The sequence below is a fragment of the Micropterus salmoides genome, unplaced genomic scaffold (genome assembly GCF_014851395.1).
Source record: "Micropterus salmoides isolate LMB-PRFRI ecotype aquatic unplaced genomic scaffold, ASM1485139v1 Ms_hic_scaffold_1, whole genome shotgun sequence".
Taxonomy (NCBI): Eukaryota; Metazoa; Chordata; class Actinopteri; order Centrarchiformes; family Centrarchidae; genus Micropterus; species Micropterus salmoides.
The window spans coordinates 61,067,092-61,087,199 of NW_024040040.1; the positions used below are offsets into that span (position 1 = coordinate 61,067,092).

Genomic DNA, 20,108 nt, shown 5'->3' on the forward strand with positions numbered 1-20,108 from the left:
TCAGGCCTTGTGTTCAACAACTAGTTTATTTTACCGTTTTTATTTTACAATCAAATATTTACAGATTTATTTGACTAATAATCCATCTTATCAGTATTCACAAAACAGATAAATAATGGCTAATGGATAAAAAATTTTCGACAAAACAGGAAATTTATTATGTATTCTTAGATAATTAACTTTGTCCATCAACCTTTTATACTCAATATAACAACATATACTGTATTCTGTAGACACTATAGACATATATCAGGCCTCACTCTTAAGTTAAGCTTTATGACACAGTGAAATATTCAGCAATATGTTTTCACTGCTCATCAAATAGAAAAATAAAAACAGTGGAGCTGAAACTAAAGGTCTGGCAGATGAAATGCATCGAATCAATGTGTTGCCTATGTCATGGATATACTATATAATAAAAATTCTTACAAGTAAGTGTAAATCAATCACCACGGTAAACAGATTCCGCAGAAAATAAGACTCTACCAGGGATGTCACAATACCAGAAATGTAGTAGTCGATACCAATACCAGTGATATTCCACAATTCTAGATACCAAAATTTAATACTAGGGCCGTGCGAGATGACGATGTGCGTTGTTGGACGATAGAAAAACGACGGCTGTGGCTCAGGAGATAGAGCGGGTTAATCGTAAGGCTGGCGTTTCAGTCCCCCGTCTCCTCCAGGCTGCATGTCGAAGTGTCCTCGGGCAAGATACTGAACCCCAAATTGCCTATTACATTGTGTAAATGTTAGTTTCTGGTAGGAGAGCTGTGAGTATCGCAGTCTGGATCTGGTGTGCTGCTCTGGGACCGTCTCGTCCTCTCATGTTAACTTTGCAGCAGCAAGAAGCAACAGTCTTCTGCATTAACGTTTACTTGCTGTGTCGTTTTTCACTCTATGGTATTTGTCATGGTATTGGATTTCTCCAGAATCGCTTACCTTACCGACGCAGAGAAAAATCATTACTGTTGGAAATTACAACAGTAACTCGTGATATTCAATTTAATTTAAAACAATGGAGAAATGAAATGACCTATATCCCGATTTTAGTCATCCGATTTTAGTCATATCACACAGCCCTATTTGATACCTCAGTAAAAAACTAAAACAAAACAATAGGACATCCAGGACAGGTGGTTTGATATATTCATATCAAAACTCACAGTGTAAAATATTTGAAATGTTGAAAGGGTGGTCACTATATTGGCAGTGGTTTGAGATTTCTATGTTGAAAAACAGAAGTTATAGAAGATTGAAATGGATCATATTGAACTTTTGAGATGGTCCCCAGCTCCGCCTATAGCTACAGGTGCAGTGGACAGATATTTTGATTTTTTGAGCTGCAAACTGCATCGTCATCTTTAGTGATTTTGAGTAGATCAAAACTGTGAAACATCTGCCTAAATAAGCTCTCCCACAAATCGCAAAACTGGAAGAAATTGCGGCTTTGACACAAGCTATTGAAGGTAACAGCAGCAAAAGCAGACGAATGTTAATTATTAAACTAACATCACCCCGGTTTCCATACACGATGGTGGAGCTGTCGCTGCAGCTGCACCTGTTGCCGTCTTCCATGTGTTAGATCCCCGGTACCTAGAAAAATACGTACGTCATGTTTTTAGAATATTTATAGCAACTTGGTACCGAAGTATCGGTTCTTGTGACATCCCTAAACTCTACTGTGTTGCCACATTTGTAAATCGGTAAATGGGAAAAGAAAAAAAAAAGTGATTAGTTTACTCTGACAGGAGAGATGATCAGAGGGGCAGAGTTTTTACCACCATCATTATCTTCAGGATTGAAGTATGGTAAGAGTTTCTCAGTGAAGCAGCAGCCAGTAAAGGAGTAGATAAGAGCTGCAGCATCTACGTCATAAAAGGAGACCAGACCCTCCTCATAATTCACAAACACCCCCACCTTCTGAGGCCGAGACTTCAGAGAGAGACGGACTGAAGGGTCAGTCAGAGCTTTGTAATCATTTCCATTTCTCAACCAAATAGTCCAGTAACCATCCTGAGGTCTCACTGTGATTTTTCCCTTCCTGTTGATCGACTCTCTGGCCACTCCTAAAGTCCAGTCAGTCTTTCCTTTAACCTGAACCTCAAAGTAAAATCTGCCGGAAGAGAAACTCTGCTTTCCTAAAACACAGATACAACGAGTAAATCTTTTAGGGTCCTTTGGAAGTTTCTTCTTCACATCACCACCATTCACTTGTTTCCCATCATCAGACAGGATGAGATAGTGATGTGCTGTATCAGGATCAAGAGTCACATCCACTGCATACTGCTGGACCCTCTTCAGCTCAGTTACGGTGAGCAGCTTCTGCATCTGGTTAGTGATTTTCTCCGTCTGTTGAGCCACAGCTCTCACCACAGTCCCCTCATATGAAGGTGGATGGACGCTGATCTTGGTCCAGTCCTTGGTGGGTGGAGGGTGGATGTTCAGGGACTGGACACTCTGGAGAAGATGGAGGTGGTCTTCAGAGCGTGAGAGCTGCTCCACCTCAGTCCTTCTCTTGATCAGCTCAGAGATTTCCTGTTCCAGCTCTTTGATGAAGCCTTCAGCCTGTTGCTCTGTTGTTCTCTGCTTCTCTTCGATGGTGTCGATGAGCTCCTTCAGGCCTCTCTGAATAGACTGCATCAGAGAAGAGAAGATCTGAACACCTTTTGCTTTCTCTCTGTCTGCATCTTCCTCACTGAGGCCAAACGACTGTTTGATCTCCTCAATCTTCAGTCGTCTCTTCTGGATCATCTGCTGAATTTCAGCCTCTGTCTTCCCCAGCTCGGCCTTTTTTCCTTCATATCCTTCCTTCAGAGGAACAGTATTGTGCAGCTTGTGGTCTAAAACAGTGCAGAGCATGCAGACACATGTCTGGTCGGTCTTACAGAACAGCTCCAGAGGTGTGTCGTGCTTCGTACACATCCTGCCTTCCAGGTTCTCCACAGGGTCGATCAGCTGATGTCTTTTCAGGCCTGAAGCTGTCAGATGAGACTCCAGGTGAGTCTCACAGTAGGAGACCAGACACACCAGGCAGGACTTCAGGGCCTTCAGTTTGGTTCCAGTGCAGACGTCACAGGGAACTTCTCCTGGTTTGGACACTTGACGATTTGAGCTGCTGCTGCTGCTGCTGCTGCTGCTGCTGGCTTCCTGCTGAGCTGACTTGAACTGAGCAGCCATCTCAGAGAACAAAGTGTTGACGTGCAGCTCAGGTCTTGTGTCGAAAACCTCATTACACATCGGGCACTGGTACCTGTCATTAGTTTTCCAGTGTTCAGTGATGCAGTTTTTGCAGAAGTTGTGTCCACATGATGTGCTGACAGGATCAGTGAACACATCCAGACAGATGGAGCACAGGAACTGATCTGCAGACAGCAGACAGCTGACAGCAGCCATATCTACACACCAAGAACAAAAGTAAAAGTATTGACAAACATATTGAAATTGCAGACTTCTTGATCATTTAATGCACATTCCAGAAGTGGTGAAGCCTCAGTGCTAGCTTTGTGCACATTAGGTCACTGCTCTACATGAACAGATAAGAATAAAGGACTACATATATTTAGAGCTCTATGACCTATCGGATATGTTTGAATATCAGTTAATGCGCATTATCCTAGCAGATGATCATATTTACTCTGAAAAGCTAGCTAACTAACATCTACGAGTCACTGGGATTTCTTCGACTAGCAGGAAATACTAGCTAAGGTTATTTACTTGTTATGGATTGTTCGCGGAAGTCTGCCGGAAGTTAATTTTGGGACAGAGTAATGCACATGTGCAGTACTGTTTGTTTATGTTGTTACAGTTGAAAGCGTCTATTGGTGTGAATGCTGTAAAAGGATAAGTTTCCTTCTTTCTTCGTGTAATCGACTTTCAATTCCTATTTAAACTCTTCAAGCTATTGAACTTTCTTTGAAAATTTTGTTATAATGAAAGTCAATGAGAAAATCCTTCAAACACACCGATCTTCAACCTCCTCCCACTAATTCATACATTCACATGGAAACACCATTCCAAGTTTAAAACGTTCACAAACTTTTGGACTCTTTTCAGTTAATTCCACATTTTCACATCAGCCATACTTTTTACGCTGTCGCAAGTCAAGTTTCATGTTGCTTTCAGCCTGTTTTCTGAGTTTACAATGAGTGTCAATGGGATGGAATGTTGGTAGCTAGAGTGAGAGAACCAAATTTGACACAGTGGGAATTCACTTCAAAATCTTGAAAATGTGTCTTCAGCTCACTGTATCTCCCACAGTTTTCACTCTACATACATATTTTTTTCCCAAGTTGTCAGAAATCTTGTTGTGCTGCTGATGCGTAACTTTGGAAGCAAACAGACTTACACAGCCAGCCAACTGCCGCATAGACTCCCATACTAAAAGAGTCCGTTTGGTCCAAGAGCTGAGGTTGGATGAAACCCGGTTCCAGGATAGTAACCGTTGATACGGTGTGGTATTTGTCTCGCCCCTCCTCTACTGCGATTGGACAGCTGGGTGACAGCAAGTGACAGTGACGAGCGCAACTGCCGTTTTTCATGATGTAATGCAGAAAACTCAGGAAGAGCCCAGCCCCACCCACCCTCATCAATCTGTGCGACTCTACACTCAACACTGTGGAGTCATTCTGCTCACCCAGGACCTCCAGTGGGAGTTGATACGCTTATGTCACCTTCATACTAATTACACCATTTGAACCTATTCCAAGTCTTCGTACTTTTAAAGATTTCAGGTCATATCTTCACAACACTTTCTCACATTTCTTCAACTTCTTCATGTCTTTCAGCTAAAAACTACATTCAAACCTTGAAATGTTCTCCATTTATGAGTGCAATTTGAAGTTTATTCAACTTTATAATCTTATCTTATCCATCACTCAATGAGAGGCTGTCCCGAGGCTAACCCACACATTCCTCCAGGCTAGCAGGAACAACAACAAGCCACCCCCCTTAACTTTGTGCCAAACACAGGTAGGACAATAAATGATTGACAGGCTTCTACACATGTAACACATTCACAGATGACCTGGAAATACGAGAACACGGTACAGTAAGTACAATTAACAGCCTTTTCTGCCTTAACCGAATACAACAGTCATAACAGCTAAGTTTAAAGCTGGTTTTTAGCATAAGAATACCATACTCAAAATTTATTTTGCTGTCAGTACTCAAACTTTTATTTACTGTAGTTGGGTGAGGTGGTTTAGGTTTTCTATATTGTGAATTTATGTACATTTGTTGTGTTTTGTATTTATTTACTTTAAAGTATACTTATATATAATTATAACAGTGAATATATTGTTCAAATTGAAGAATTTTAAATTTATAAAACATAATTATATAATAATAATAATAATAATAATAATGCAATCCTGAATGCAAATTTCTTCCCTGTAATACCGGCAAGTGTGGAAGCACATACTGCAGTGAAGCTAATTTTAAGTTGGATATTTGACCCTTGCGAAAATATTGCGGTGAAGTGTGGAATTTGCGACACAATGAAATAAACATAATTGTAAACCGGGAGTGGTGATAGTACAGTGGATAAGACACTTTGTGGAAAAAAAAATGTGGAAAAAAAAAAATAATTTAATTTAAACGATAGTAGGGCAGACCCCCAATAGTGTAAGATTCGATGCTTCGATGGGCGGAGCCTGATTCGACTGTCAATCTCACAGTCCAAGATTCGCAACGAAACAAGGATCACACCTTTGTAGCAATATGGGGGTGCTCAACGTCTGATTGTACATAGAACTACCAGTTTTCTCCCAATAAGTTAATATACAGCCTGTTACAATACACATTTCAACGTTTAATGCTGTAAATAAACATGTAAAAATAATAAAACTTTCAATAAATGTTTTTAAAGTGCGTAAATAAATCCAAAATTGTAACCCTAACCCTGGGTCGTCAGTGCGGATCTGTAGGCGTAGCGTATGTGTGGTGGCGGAAGAGGAACACTTGCTGAAGAGACTGAGCCCCGGCTTCACTGGTGTTGTGACGAGTAGTCCGCACCTCGCGGGACTTTCAGATAACACCGTTGATGAGAGAGAGAGAGAGAGAGAGAGACGCTTCAGTTTAGCTGGAAATTTAGTGTACTGTGTGTTGCCTACAGGCCTATCTTTCAGTCAGCATCTCCCAGCAAAACCGGCTCTCAAATTTCAGCCAACTGCTGCCACAGAAAAGTCTCCACCCAGTTTCCAACGTCTAAACAATGTCTAATATGCCCAATATTTCCAAAAACTGTTCAAGTTTGAAAATGGAAAGATTATTTATTTATGTATTATAGTTTACATGATACAAGATTACAATTTCAGTTTAATTTTAAAACTGTACTCACCCGTGTTTGGCAGAGACTCTCCTTTGGTGTTGAGAAAATCTGATGAACTTAGTTTAATGTTTCTTTAGAGAGAAAGAACTCGACTGCAACTCTACTGCGACACAGGGAAGTTTTCAGTTGAATTTAAGGAGTATGATGTTGGAACGCTGCCTTTCCAGTTTTGGCCTTCCTCATACTTAGGGTTGGGTATCAAGCAGTGGTGTAGTCTAGTTATTTGTAGTAAGTTTACATTCTGGAGACATTTTATGCACCAATAAATGTTTATACACTGCTCAAAAAAATAAAGGGAACACTTAAACAACACAATGTAACTCCAAGTCAATCACACTCCTGTGAAATCAAACTGTCCACTTAGGAAGCAGCACTGATTGACAGACAATTTCACATGCTGTTGTGCAAATGGAATAGACAACAGGTGGAAATTATAGGCAGTTAGCAAGACACCCCCAATAAAGGAGTGGCTCTGCAGGTGGTGACCACAGACCACTTCTCAGTTCCTATGCTTCCTGGCTGATGTTTTGGTCACTTTTGAATGCTGGCGGTGCTTTCACTCTAGTGGTAGCATGAGACGGAGTCTACAACCCACACAAGTGGCTCAGGTAGTGCAGCTCATCCAGGATGGCACATCAATGCGAGCTGTGGCAAGAAGGTTTGCTGTGTCTGTCAGCGTAGTGTCCAGAGCACGGAGGCGCTACCAGGAGACAGGCCAGTACATCAGGAGACGTGGAGGAGGCCGTAGGAGGGCAACAACCCAGCAGCAGGACCGCTACCTCCGCCTGCAGGAGGAGCAGGAGGAGCACTGCCAGAGCCTGCAAAATAACCTCCAGCAGGCCACAAATGTGCATGTGTCTGCTCAAACGGTCAGAAACAGACTCCATGAGGGTGGTATGAGGGCCCAACGTCCACAGGTGGGGGTTGCGCTTACAGCCCAACACCGTGCAGGACGTTTGGCATTTGGCAGAGAACACCAAGACTGGCAAATTCGCCACTGGCGCCCTGTGCTCTTCACAGATGAAAGCAGGTTCACACTGAGCACATGTGACAGACGTGACAGAGTCTGGAGACGCCGTGGAGAACGTTCTGCTGCCTGCAACATCCTCCAGCATGACCGGTTTGGCGGTGGGTCAGTAATGGTGTGGGGGTGGCATTTCTTTGGGGGGCCGCACAGCCCTCCATGTGCTCGCCAGAGGTAGCCTGACTGCCATTAGGTACCGAGATGAGATCCTCAGACCCCTTGTGAGACCATATGCTGGTGCGGTTGGCCCTGGGTTCCTCCTGTGTCTGGAGTGTGTCAGCAGTTCCTGCAAGAGGAAGGCATTGATGCTATGGACTGACCCGCCCGTTCCCCAGACCTGAATCCAACTGAGCACATGTGGGACATCACGTCTCGCTCCATCCACCAACGCCACGTTGCACCACAGACTGTCCAGGAGTTGGCGGATGCTTTAATCCAGGTCTGGGAGGAGATCCCTCAGGAGACCATCCGCCACCTCATCAGGAGCAGGCCCAGGCGTTGTAGGGAGGTCGTACAGGCACGTGGAGGCCACACACACTACTGAGCCTCATTTTGACTTGTTTTAAGGACATTACATCAAAGTTGGATCGGCATGTAGTGTGGTTTTCCACTTTGATTTTGAGTGTGACTCCAAATCCAGACCTCCATGGGTTGATGGATTTGATTTCCATTGATAATTTTTGTGTGATTTTGTTGTCAGCACATTCGACTATGTAAAGAAGGAGCATTTAATGAGATTATTTCATTCATTCAGATCTAGGATGTGTTATTTTAGTGTTCCCTTTATTTTTTTTAGCAGTGTATAAAGGGGAACACAAAATTCAGGTGGCAGGTGACAATTCAGAATTAAAAAATATAATGGAACATAATGTAGTAATCATAAAATCTTGTTTTTTTTTGTTTTTTTTAAGCTTAATTCTTTTTTTGGGACAATGCATATCTGTTATTGCATAGCATTTTTTCTTACTGTGTCAAAAACTTTCTCATAGCACTTACATTTATTATATTTCTTGTACGTTTCTTATTGCAAGCTATTTTTTGGAAAATCTTTTACAAATGCTTTCAAAAAGTGGTGGGAACATGTCCCCAGCGTCCCCCAGTGTAAATGACACCTATGCTGGTGGGAAGAATAGACTGATTTTCTAATGTTTAGTGTTAATCACCATCTAACAGCCAGTTAGGAGCTACATTTGACCTTAGATGTTTCAGTAGCACAGGTTTTATCAGCTGGCAATTTTCTGACAAGCTGGCAACTATTACTAATAATAGAAAGCTGAGGCTCAGTAGCAGAAATAACAAAAAGTGGTCCTCATCTTCTCAAGCACATAGCCCATCTTCCAAAACCATTGTCAAACTTAGGTTATGTATTGTATCAGCTTCTACTACTGCAGACAGACAGACGGACGGACGCAGGCATTCATTGATCTAACACACTAACGTTAACCGGTTTGCCTCTTTCACTCACAAGGTAACGTTACGATAGCATCAGCCTCATCTCGCTCATTTACTGTAGCTTCTGTAACTTTAACGTTTGTGACATCTGCTGCAGCTGCAGTGCCACCCGGAGCGGCAGGAGATTCAGGGGCATGTTTACGAAAACACTAAAAGAGTGTAGATGCGGTTTGCTTTCGTTTCATTTCTCCTTTAGATTCACATTAGTTAATTTCAAACTTGCGCTGACTGACCGCCACGCAGCTGTGGTGTTTGGTAGTTGATGTCAGATCCAGATCACACAAAAGTAAGGTTAGTGCTTCGCAACACAGATGGGGTGAATTTATGAATGAAAGTGTGATTTCAGTGGCACTCCTGATTGAACTGCATTTTACAGTCCATAAAAGTAGACCCGGACCGATATGGGATTTTTATGTCGGTAGTTATATCTACCGGTCCACTCTAGGATGAGCCTTGCAAATGTACAGCTGCATATGCCAAACCATGACCGAATTGTTCATTTATGGAGACCAGAGGCAGCACAGTAGGGTACATGTAAGGTAGGCTAAAGTCATCAGGATAAAAACGTGTCGGCATCAGTGTTGTTTACAATGGGGATGCTGGGGTTATGTCCCCACCACTTTTTGAAATGGCTGATTTTGTCCCCACCACTTTTTGAAAGCATTTGTTAAAAATGTTGCAACATCTTGCAAAAGACATGTTAAATAACAAATGAAATTACTTTTGAGAAAAGTTCATTTGCACTTATTTATTTATTTATTTCACTTAAGCCAAAAAAATAAAAAATCAAACTACTGATTATAAAATGACTCTGCAGCACATGTCGTAACTTTAACAGCTTCTTGACACACTTTCTTTTTGGCCAAATGTTCCGTTCTTATATTTTTAGATTTTCAAATGTCACCTGCCACCTGAATTTGGTGTTTCCCTTTTGGATAAATAAATTCCACCAAAAATTATTGCAAGAAAGGAAACTGGTGCATATTTACATATTTCTGGTGCTAGGACCCCTAGACTACCCAACTCATATATTTCAGCATTAATTGTTTTCTATAAGTAATGCTAAATGATCTTCTATTCATGTTCTCGTGACACCAATATCGTGTATCATCTCCTCTCGTGAGCCCAGTATATCGTCACACCCCTAATTGGAGTCCTCATATCCCCACCGCTTTTCAACACTAAGTGACGCCCTTGCGTGTCGTAATCTTTCTCTTGTTGCAGTACACAAGTTATCTATACAAACATGTAACCTTAAACAGACTCTGACACTCTCTGTGTGTTTAGATGCTTGCGTATCCTTCTCACCTTTTTTACCCCTACAGGAAAGCTATATTTGTAAAGCTATAAGATGTTCGCAGTAACCAGGCAAAGGCTTCCATGGTTTAAGTCTCTAAGGGGGCTTTCACACCTGAAAGTCCGCACCAAGGTCCAAACCAGAGTTCATGTTTTGGTAGTACATTTTGATGCACTTGTTTAGTTTTGGTTTGGTTTCGTACTGTAGTTACCTATGCTGCGCACTAAAGGACTTTACATGACTGGTCTTGCGTTATCATCCATGTGGGCTGCGTCTCCCTATACCTACTTGACATTGATTGGTTGAATAGTTCCACGGGGAGCACTGACCAGAATAAATGAATGAGGAATGTACAGATGCATATTGTTGCCCCTATATTGTTGTCACGGCATTAGTCTACTACCTGCAGCACCAACTTAACTCGCAACACATTCTCATCACAGTACGTCAATTACCGACGCTTTGAGACGGGCTAGTTCTGACTCGCCAAATAAACATCCTTGTTGTGTGAACATCGTCATAACATCGGCAGGAAAGGGGGAGAAGACTGCAAGCAATCCTTCTGCACCTCCATTTGAGGAGAGACCATAATTGTGTCCTTTTTGCAATGGACCATGTCCGGACCAAACAAGGTAGGGGTGAAAGACCCCTAAAACAGAGGGAGTGGAATTTGTTGCCCATGTTTCCTCGAAATAAAATAAACAGTTGTCATTCCATCACACTTTATTATCTCTTAATTTTAATACATTGTTTTTAGGACTAATTAAATAAATAATACAGTATACTGTATAATGCTACATGATAAATAAAAGGCTTTAAATAGTCGCAGTGATCCGTGATCGGTATCGGCCGATACTGCTTTCAGTAATCGGTGATCGGCCCAAAAAATCCTGATCGGAGCACCTCTAAATACCATATATCAAATCTCATGTCACTGCTATAATATTAATGGCAAACAGGGCTCTCCTGAACAGCACTCTGTTAATTCTAGTCAAAGCTACGAGAAACCATTTCCTAACCACCACCTGGCTCTAAAACATGAGACAACACAGAGAAAATGCTGCTGTTTAATTAATCTAACAATAAATGACTGTCTACAGCAAGGACCTGCAATTTTGAGATTTCGCACACAACGTTACACATTCAAAAGAAGAGGTAAAGTTAGATAGCTTTGTTTGGCTGGAAGCTGTGTAAGATAGGCCTATTTGTTCAGCTCATGTTTATTTACATGTCCCCTCTCATTTCCGACAATACTGACTCTAACAAGAGACAAGCAGCTCGCAGATATATTTAGATTACTTTAAACACTATAGTTTAACCACTCGTTAATGTTGGTGCGTGATGAGGGCATTTTTGTTGCATTTTCATGCATTTTCGCTGTTAAAAAAATCCAGAAGACAGATCTCTGGCAGAGCCTGCGTGCTCTCTCTCTCACCTGCAAAGTCCAGTGAGTCCGCCGGCGCCGCAACTGCTGCCGGAGCTGATCACGGCCATTCTAGTCAAAGCTTGGGAGTCCAGTAGATGCGGCTCTCTGCTCTGTGTGGACTACATGCTACAGTGCATGCGAAGCGTGTGTGCGTACAAACACACCCTTCTTACGGAAGTGCATCATTCATTCATCATTTTCCACTGCTCTTGTTGTCGATGGCTGTGTTTGAAACGGGCTAGACTGCTGTCTCAGAAGGTGTCTAATAGGACAGCGAGGCATCAAGCGATGTTCCAAGAGGCTCGAACGATCTCTTCCTGTCTCCTGAAATGACTTCAAACTGCCCCTGTAACGGCCGATTTTGAATGATGCTGCCTATTACCCATAAGCCAGCATGACTGCTGCTAGGCAGCTTATGAAAACTGGTCAAGATGGCGGACAAACAAGCCAAAATGGGTTAATACGTTTATGAATGTAAATGCAGTAGTTTTCTCACTTCAATTATTGAAAAGTTAGCGAGAATTCAGAATCCGAATCCAAATTTTTTTATTGATCCCTGAGGGGAAATTCTTTTGTCACAATTGCACACTTGTCAAAGGTAGATAGATAAATAGTATATAAATATAAGAGTATAAATATAAAATATAAAGACAAATATAAAGGATTGTGGGTATGTACAATATTTACATTATTAAGAATTATTGTGGTAACCAAAAAGGACTAGTGAATAAATGGCAGCAGAGAATATTGCACGTTAATTATTAAACGGATAATATTGCACAGATTAAACACTAAACTATCATATTAGCTGACTGTAACTGACTGTAACCAACCAAGTTTGTTCAGTATGATTTCTGAGGCGTCTTTTAGCCATTTGCCTTTTCAATAGCTAGTTAGCTGATGCTAAAGCTAGTGTCTCTTCTGGCTGTCAGAAGAGACGCAAGACGGCGTGCTGAGGTCGCACGTTGCCGTAAGTGCTGCCTTAGAAGGCTGTTGGAAACCAATGTTCACTCAAAAGCGATACCTGCTGAGGCACCTGTTAGGGTAGCGAGGCAGCGTTTCGAACACATCCGTAAGATCTGTAGTGAAGGGGTTGGAATCAGAAATGAGATTCAATAAGAACCAGATTCATTAAGTAGAATTGGAATAGACACAATTAAAACAATACCCTACTGTTTGGCAGAGACTCTGATGAGTTGTTGAAACACCTGATGAACTTAGTTTAATGTTTCTTTAAAGAGAAACAGATTTGTCTAGACTAAAACGCTTTTAAGTACATTTAACCTCTTAACATTCCTGTAAAATTCATGCAAAACGCCTATTCAAGGCATATCCAAAGTAAATTGAATGTAGTTCTTGAACCATTTGGAGTATATGCATGGTTTTGGGCTTCTCTGAAAGATAACACTCTCTGGAGTGTCCAACCCAAAAGGCAGAATGATTGTAAGTGCTACTGGAATTGATAATATAAGTTTAAACACACTAAAACTAATACATTTTTCATTTCTGCTTGAAAATGCTTGCTAAAAAACGCATGCAGACAACTATAGCTGGGACTTATTAGCTGGAAAACACTGTTTGGCCACAGGATAAAGCCTTACCTAATCCAAGTTTAAATTTCATACCAATACCATGAAAATTTACAATTTAAATCTGCGTTATTACGGTTATAATGACAAAAGAGCCACGTCTGCTGGCAAATGAATGAAATGAAACGATTCGGCAGCAGTCCCTGGGGATTTATTGATGGAATGATGTGTTTTGGGCTAAATATTTTTACTGGATTGGATCGTCTGGACCCTTGGTAACATAGCAAGACCATTTTTGTTGGAATATAATGGACCGGTGGATTACTATGAGGCTTCACAGGTGAGTCGTGTCAATTTTGCTTGTACTGGTTGGTCTGACGGAAGCGCTGATTGTACCCGCTGTGGTGTTTTGTATCTTGAAATGGTTTGCATTGGTCGAATCACGAGAATTTTAGCTTCAAACGGTGTGTCATATGAGTATGAAGTTAACATAGCAGTAGTGTGCACATACTGAAAGCTGCGCCAGGACCTGACGGCCCGTGGGCGGGCTGTTGGAATGTTAAGAGGGAGTATGATGTTGGAACGCTGTCTTTCCAGTTTTGCCCATCCTGTTATTGCAGCTTTGTGGAGAGGTTTTATCTTCCTTGTTCCTTGTTGTGTATTTGGTTACCTATTTTATCATTGTCCAGAGAGTTTTGACCCTTTGTGGTTGCTGTAGCTGGTCATTGTGTAGTGCTGAAGCAGCAGAGTGTTAACAGATCATGCGAGTGAAGTTAGCAGGTCTTAACATGAAAACATATATTTGATGTTTTGTAACCGCAACACAAAAGTCCATGGTCTTGTGTTGCGGATCCAAGAGACAGAACCACGACACACCCGCTTCCCTGACTTTTGACCTCTAATTAACTGTGGCGGTGGCTGGGGGTCGGTAGCGGTGTAGGCCTACAATGTTTTTGTGTTGACAGTAGGTTATTCTAGGTAATTTTCCACCTTAGTTAAGTGTTTATTTACTGTGAGGTCTGAACCAAACAGTGGATTTGGTATAACGTTACACCCCTATCTGTACTACTAGCAGCCCAAACAACTTACTGGACAATTGTAAAAAGGCACATTGGTAGAGGGCAATCCAAAAATTGGCATAAAGCTGATGATACAAAGAGCAACATTTAGAGCAATTGTGCAGGGCAACGTTGCCGTCAATGGTAACGAGGAAAGAGTAAAGAACGTAATTTAGTAACATTTTGGATTCGATCTTTTGAAAGGCTACGTCATTAACAAGCCGCCTACACAATCTGTCTCTTTTTGGTGGCATTTCCTTTTCTTCAAGTACAAAACACAGCAGCCAATAGTAACTGCCAAGACAAATGGTGGACAAAGAAACAAATGGCAGATCACATCTAGAGTATTAGCATACACTCAAAGGCTCTTCCTGAGCTGAGAAAGGAAATGCAAATGTATGTGGCATCAGAAATGTCTCCCTACCTCTTGATTGGTCTATGTTAGAGGCAGTGCAGAAAACAGTAGAAGTTTTGACTTTAAATAGTCTGCACTGTGTTATCTGTCTTAAGTTTAACTAGATCCAATCCTGATTAGTTGGACATAAGCTTTAACAACTGAGACTAAATGACACAGATCAGGATATTTGCCTTGTTGTTTTGTGTTGCCTAATTTAAAGAGTTATGATTCTTGAAAAAAGAAAAGCCGTCCACCATGCAATGTTGGACTTGTTTCTTGTCAGCTGGAGCTGAAATTTATAACTGAACATTTTACTTTAAGACCAGATACCTTGAAATAAGCCTAATGATTAATTGTCAACATTATATGTTTGGATGAGAAAACAAAAGATTGAATCATCCTTAAATAAGACATCATGACTTAAATTAAAATCTTTGCAGTCGTGGGGTGGAACCTGCTGGTAGTGTTAGTGTTGTGCTCTATCCAGTCAGCAAAGCAACAAACAGCAGAGTTTTGACTTTTTAAAAAGTAGATTTATGGCTGTGTTGCAGTTTCACTACAAATAAAAATGAGTGGCTTTCAAATTTCAAATCTGTTGGAGTTCAATATAAAAACAAAAAGTTTCAGGCTGTCCAGGTCAGCTCTCCTCCTGAGTGACTTCTGTACACATTTCCAAAGCTAACAAATGTGTCACACTAACCAAACACCATGTGCATTTCAGTGTGTCCCATGTTATTCTTGCATAGTTCAGAGTTTATTACGAAGCACTTGGTTGACCGTAGATCTCCGCCTCCCGTTAGATTGACTGAGGAGCTCTGGTGTTTCCTGTTCAGAAGGATCAGCACTGTGACGGAGCAACATGTGGGAGGTGTTGTTTCTCAGGCAGTAAATTACAGAGAGAGAGAAGGAACTCCTGCCATGACTTTGGCTGTAGCTCTACTACAGGTCACAGGTGGTTTAACATCTATATCTATAGAATTTCAGTATCTATTAATTAACTTTGTCCATTAAACTTTTATGCACAATATAACAGTGACACACTGTATTCTGTACTATATACATGTAATAGGCCTCACTCTTAAATTAAGTTTTATGACACAGTGAAATATTCAGCAATAATTTTGCTATCGCTGCTCATCAGCAGAAACTAAAGGTCTGAGTTTAACAGAGGTTTAAATAGACACACGTGTCATGATGCAGAGTCGAAGAAATGGAGGCATCAAATTAATGTGTTGCCTCTGTAATGGGATACATATAATAACATCTTACGATGAAGTGTAAATCAATCACCACAGTAAACAGATTCTGTAGAAAATATGATTTAAAGTTTAGTGTTGCCACTAAATATGTACGTTTGTTCCTTCCTTATAAAAATAAATCACTACATGAAATAAGAAGTGATTAGTTTACTCTGACAGGAGAGATGATCAGAGGGGCAAAGTTTTTACCACCATCATTATCACAGGGGCTGAAGAATGGTAAGAGTTTGTCAGTGAAGCAGCAGCCAGTAAAGGAGTAGATAAGAGCTGCAGCATCTACGTCATAAAAGGAGACCAGACCCTCCTCATAATCCACAAACACCCCCACCTTCTGAGGCCGAGACTTCAGAGAGAGACGGACTGACGGGCCAGAATAAGCTTTGTACTCATTTCCATTTCTCAACCCTACAGTCCAGTTACCCTTCTTAGGTCTCAGTGTGATGTCTCCCTTCCTGTTGATCGACTCTCTGGCCACTCCTAGATCCCAGTCAGTCTTTCCTTTAACCTGAACCTCAAAGTAAAATTTGCCGGAAGAGAAACTCTGCTTTCCTAAGACATTAACACAAGTATCAAATCTCTTTGGATTGTCTGGAAGATTTTTCTCCACATTGCTATCATACACTTGTTTCCCATCATCAGACAGGATGAGTTTAGGATGTGCTGCATCAGGATCAAGAGTCACATCCACTGCATACTGCTGGACCCTCTTCAGCTCAGACTCAAACAGCTTCTTCATCTCTTTACTGAGCGTCTCCTCCAGCTGAGCCACAGCTCTCACCACAGTCCCCTCATATGATGGATGGACGCTGACCTCTGTCCAGTCCTTGGTGGGTGGAGGGTGGATGTTCAGGGACTGGACACTCTGGAGAAGATGGAGGTGGTCTTCAGAGCGTGAGAGCTGCTCCACCTCAGTCCTTCTCTTGATCAGCTCAGAGATTTCCTGTTCCAGCTCTTTGATGAAGCCTTCAGCCTGTTGCTCTGTTGTTCTCTGCTTCTCTTCGATGGTGTCGATGAGCTCCTTCAGGCCTCTCTCAACAGACTCCTTCAGAGAAGTGAAGACCTGAACACCTTCTGCTTTCTCTCTGTCTGCATCTTCCTCACTGAGGCCAACCGACTGTTTGATCTCCTGAATCTTTAGTCGTCTCTTCTGGATCATCTGCTGAATTTCAGCCTCTGTCTTCCCCAGCTCGGCCTTCTTTCCTTCATATTCTTCCTTCAGAGGAACAACATCGTGCATCTTGTGGTCTGAAACAGTGCAGAACGTGCAGACACATGTCTGGTCGGTCTTACAGAACAGCTCCAGAGGTTTATCGTGCTTCGTACACATCCTGCCTTCCAGGTTCTCTACAGGGTCGATCAGCTGATGTCTTTTCAGGCCTGAAGCTGTCAGATGAGACTCCAGGTGAGTCTCACAGTAGGAGACCAGACACACCAGGCAGGACTTCAGGGCCTTCAGTTTGGTTCCAGTGCAGACGTCACAGGGAACTTCTCCTGGTTTGGACTCTTGTTGATCTGAGCTGCTGCTGCTGCTGCTGCTGCTGCAGGCTTCCTGCTGAGCTGACTGTCTGAACTGAGCAGCCATCTCAGAGATGAAAGTGTTGACCCGCAACTTCGGTCTTGTGTTGAAAACCTCATTACACATCGGACACTGCCACCTGTCATTAGTATCCCAGTGTTCAGTGATGCAGTTTTTACAGAAGTTGTGTCCACATGATGTGCTGACAGGATCAGTGAACACATCCAGACAGATGGAGCACAGGAACTGGTCTTCAGACAGCAGATGGTTCGCAGCAGCCATATCTACACACACAGAACAAAATTAAAAGTTTCGACAAATATTTTAATTGCAGACTTCTTATTGATATACTCCACATTAGCAGGGTTAATCAGTTAATGTGCAGTATCCTAGCAGATACTGATTGAAGTATGACATGTATTTGTATGTCCCTTTCCAGCTTCCCTTGCTTAGCCCATTAATATTGGCACCGTCATGTCAGAAAGGGCTTTGACCGGAGCATAAGCACACACACCTATGTTACCACCTAAGAAGAATTCTGCCATGGCCCTCCTACAACAATTTGCCGTTGCTGCACAGTCTGCATTGCTCTCACTACTACCTCTCCTTTACAACAGTCTATCTCTGTTATTAGCCTGAATAGACATCTATTCTAGAAATGATAAATGAAAGATTACAATAATCACTAGATATTTATGCTATCAGCCGCATCCGGCCCATACAAACTGACTCCCCCAGTTTCCTTTTCATTTTTCAAGCTAAAACACTAGGGCTGGGCAGTACAGCCAAAAATGTTATCACGATAAAAAAATAGATCATTCGATATCCTGTGTGTGTGTGTGTGTGTGTGTGTGTGTGTGTGCGGTCCCCGATCATAATTGGCCGATAATGGCTTTAACTAGTTTGATCGCTGGTCGCTAAAAAGGCCCATCAGATGATGCAATACTCAACGGACAAATTTTCAACGGCAGCTAAAATAAAATGGTTTCACTAGGTGGTCTGAGCAGTTTTCAAAGCTAGCTAGCACCAAAGTCCTTTTCAGACATGAAGCGGTTGATGCGCCCAATTAATCATTTACACTGAGAGTTGAGCAGCAATCAGACGAGGAGCAACAAGCAGGAGCGATCGTGTGATCCTACTCATCTCACACACACGCCGCCCGCAACCAGAGGCAGAGAGAGACTGGTCCTTCAGTGTGAGTTTCCTGATGCAAAGAGAATGCATTCATTGTCGGTCAATGCAAAAAAAAAAAAAAACCTGGTGTGGTTCTTCGTCTGTATTACTTTCTTCTTTTGCCAATTCGTCTGCAACTGCGGAGCAGACCATCTGCTTCATGTTTATACTGGCACGTGCATGCCCAGTGTACAAGAACCGCCACTAGATGTGTGTTTTCAGTCGTTTTTATATATCGTATTCATCTGCTTCACATTTAAAGCCTGCTGGTGGTTCACTGGTGGAAAGCTTTTATTGTGAAACAGCCAGAGGAAATCAAAGGCAACATGGCTGCAGGAAGAGATCAATAAACAGGAATAATATCAGGAAGGTAGAAGTGAAACTAAACTCCAAGTCCCTAAAGTCCTGAGAACGGACTAAGAGGCAGTTTGAAGCAGTTCCAGTGGGCTGCTGTATAGTGGGCCTGTGGACAAACAGCCAGAGTTATATTTTAACCAACGTCACAAGTATGAAATGAAAAGAGTGGAACTTCCTGCCTGAGTAGAGCTGCAGGTTTGTGTTGATGCTGCTTGTTGAAGCTGTAAATGTGATCAGCTGTACTCACCAGTGTTTGGCAGAGACTCTGCTGTGTTGTTGAGAAAGACCTGATGAAGTCAGTCAGAATTTCCTTTCAGAGACAGACTCGTCTCGACAGCTGCTGCTCTGACAAACTCTGAAGCTCTCCTCTTTCCAGACTTGCTCCACCTCTCACTGCAGCGCTGCTGCTCACGTTTTGTTTCTTCCTTTTGATTTACAAGATTATTGGGGGCAAAGGTGGTGCTTTACCTGACAGGTGGGAGGAGTAAGGTTTGTGAAGAGCTCCTGCTGACCTTAATTATGTGATGAAACTTTAAGGATCCTTATAGGGGTGTAACGGTATACAAAAATCACGGTTTGGTATGTACCTCGGCTTTGAAATCAGGGTTCGGTTTATTTTCGGTACAGTAACAGAAAACAGTGCAAACATTAAATTGCTGCTGATTTATAATGAAGTTTTGTAAACATCCAAATTAGTTTACAATTTTTTAAATTACACATACACATAATAAATATATAAAATAAAAAAGGATAAGAAATAAAATACTGCGAACTACTACCACGTTCTTCACTAAATAAAATATTCTCAAAACAATACCACATATAGCTGATAAAATATAAACATACACTGCAGCATTCTTCTTCTTCTTCTCTGATACCATCTATGAGCATTATCAATCCCAGCTTGAAGGCGTGCTCTTTTCCGAAGTCTAAAGTCTGTTTAAATGCCGAAAGGCTTTGCAGTGACTCTGTCCTTCATGTGATACCATAAGTGAGTTAGCAAGTTTGACGTGTTGGCAGAAACATAACCGATCACTACTGAGAAATGTCGGCCTGCTGCCTTCGTCTTATCGACTTGTACGTTGTTGTATTTCACTAGGAAACCGAAGTTTTCCCAAACAGAACAGGTTAACAATAAGGGAGGGTCCTAAAGCTCTGGCTTCTCTGCACTGGCCATGATGCTCAAGTCACTAGTTAGCGAGAGGCTGGGCCAAAGCGTGCTGCTTGTGTAGCGCTGTAAGGCAGAGATTTGGTCCACCACTAAATATGTCCGTGTAGAAACTCGGAAT

The 20,108-nt window shown here is 41.9% G+C and overlaps 2 protein-coding genes across 5 annotated transcripts in view; one reads left to right on the forward strand and one right to left on the reverse strand.

Moving 5' to 3' along the window:
• ppp3r1b (protein phosphatase 3 (formerly 2B), regulatory s1ubunit B, alpha isoform, b) overlaps window positions 1-20,108 on the forward strand; it is a 55,541-nt gene that overhangs the window by 14,834 nt on the left and 20,599 nt on the right. The gene's annotated exons all lie outside the window — the stretch shown is intronic.
• Window positions 1,064-19,247, reverse strand: LOC119915049 (E3 ubiquitin-protein ligase TRIM21-like). 4 transcript variants are annotated; one of them, XM_038734634.1, is made up of 3 exons: window positions 19,067-19,247; window positions 16,477-17,573; window positions 1,064-2,295 (listed from the first exon to the last, which is right to left on the reverse strand). In XM_038734634.1, the coding sequence occupies exons 2-3, from the start codon at window positions 17,569-17,571 to the stop codon at window positions 1,735-1,737; spliced, it is 1,656 nt and encodes a 551-aa protein (XP_038590562.1). In that variant the 5' UTR covers window positions 17,572-17,573; window positions 19,067-19,247; the 3' UTR covers window positions 1,064-1,734. The 4 variants fall into 4 exon arrangements, with proteins under 4 accessions (XP_038590562.1, XP_038590545.1, XP_038590538.1 ...); XM_038734617.1 differs by lacking the exons at window positions 16,477-17,573; window positions 19,067-19,247 and adding exons at window positions 5,902-6,024; window positions 6,341-6,438 and having other exon boundaries at window positions 1,064-3,398; XM_038734610.1 differs by lacking the exons at window positions 16,477-17,573; window positions 19,067-19,247 and adding an exon at window positions 6,341-6,450 and having other exon boundaries at window positions 1,064-3,398.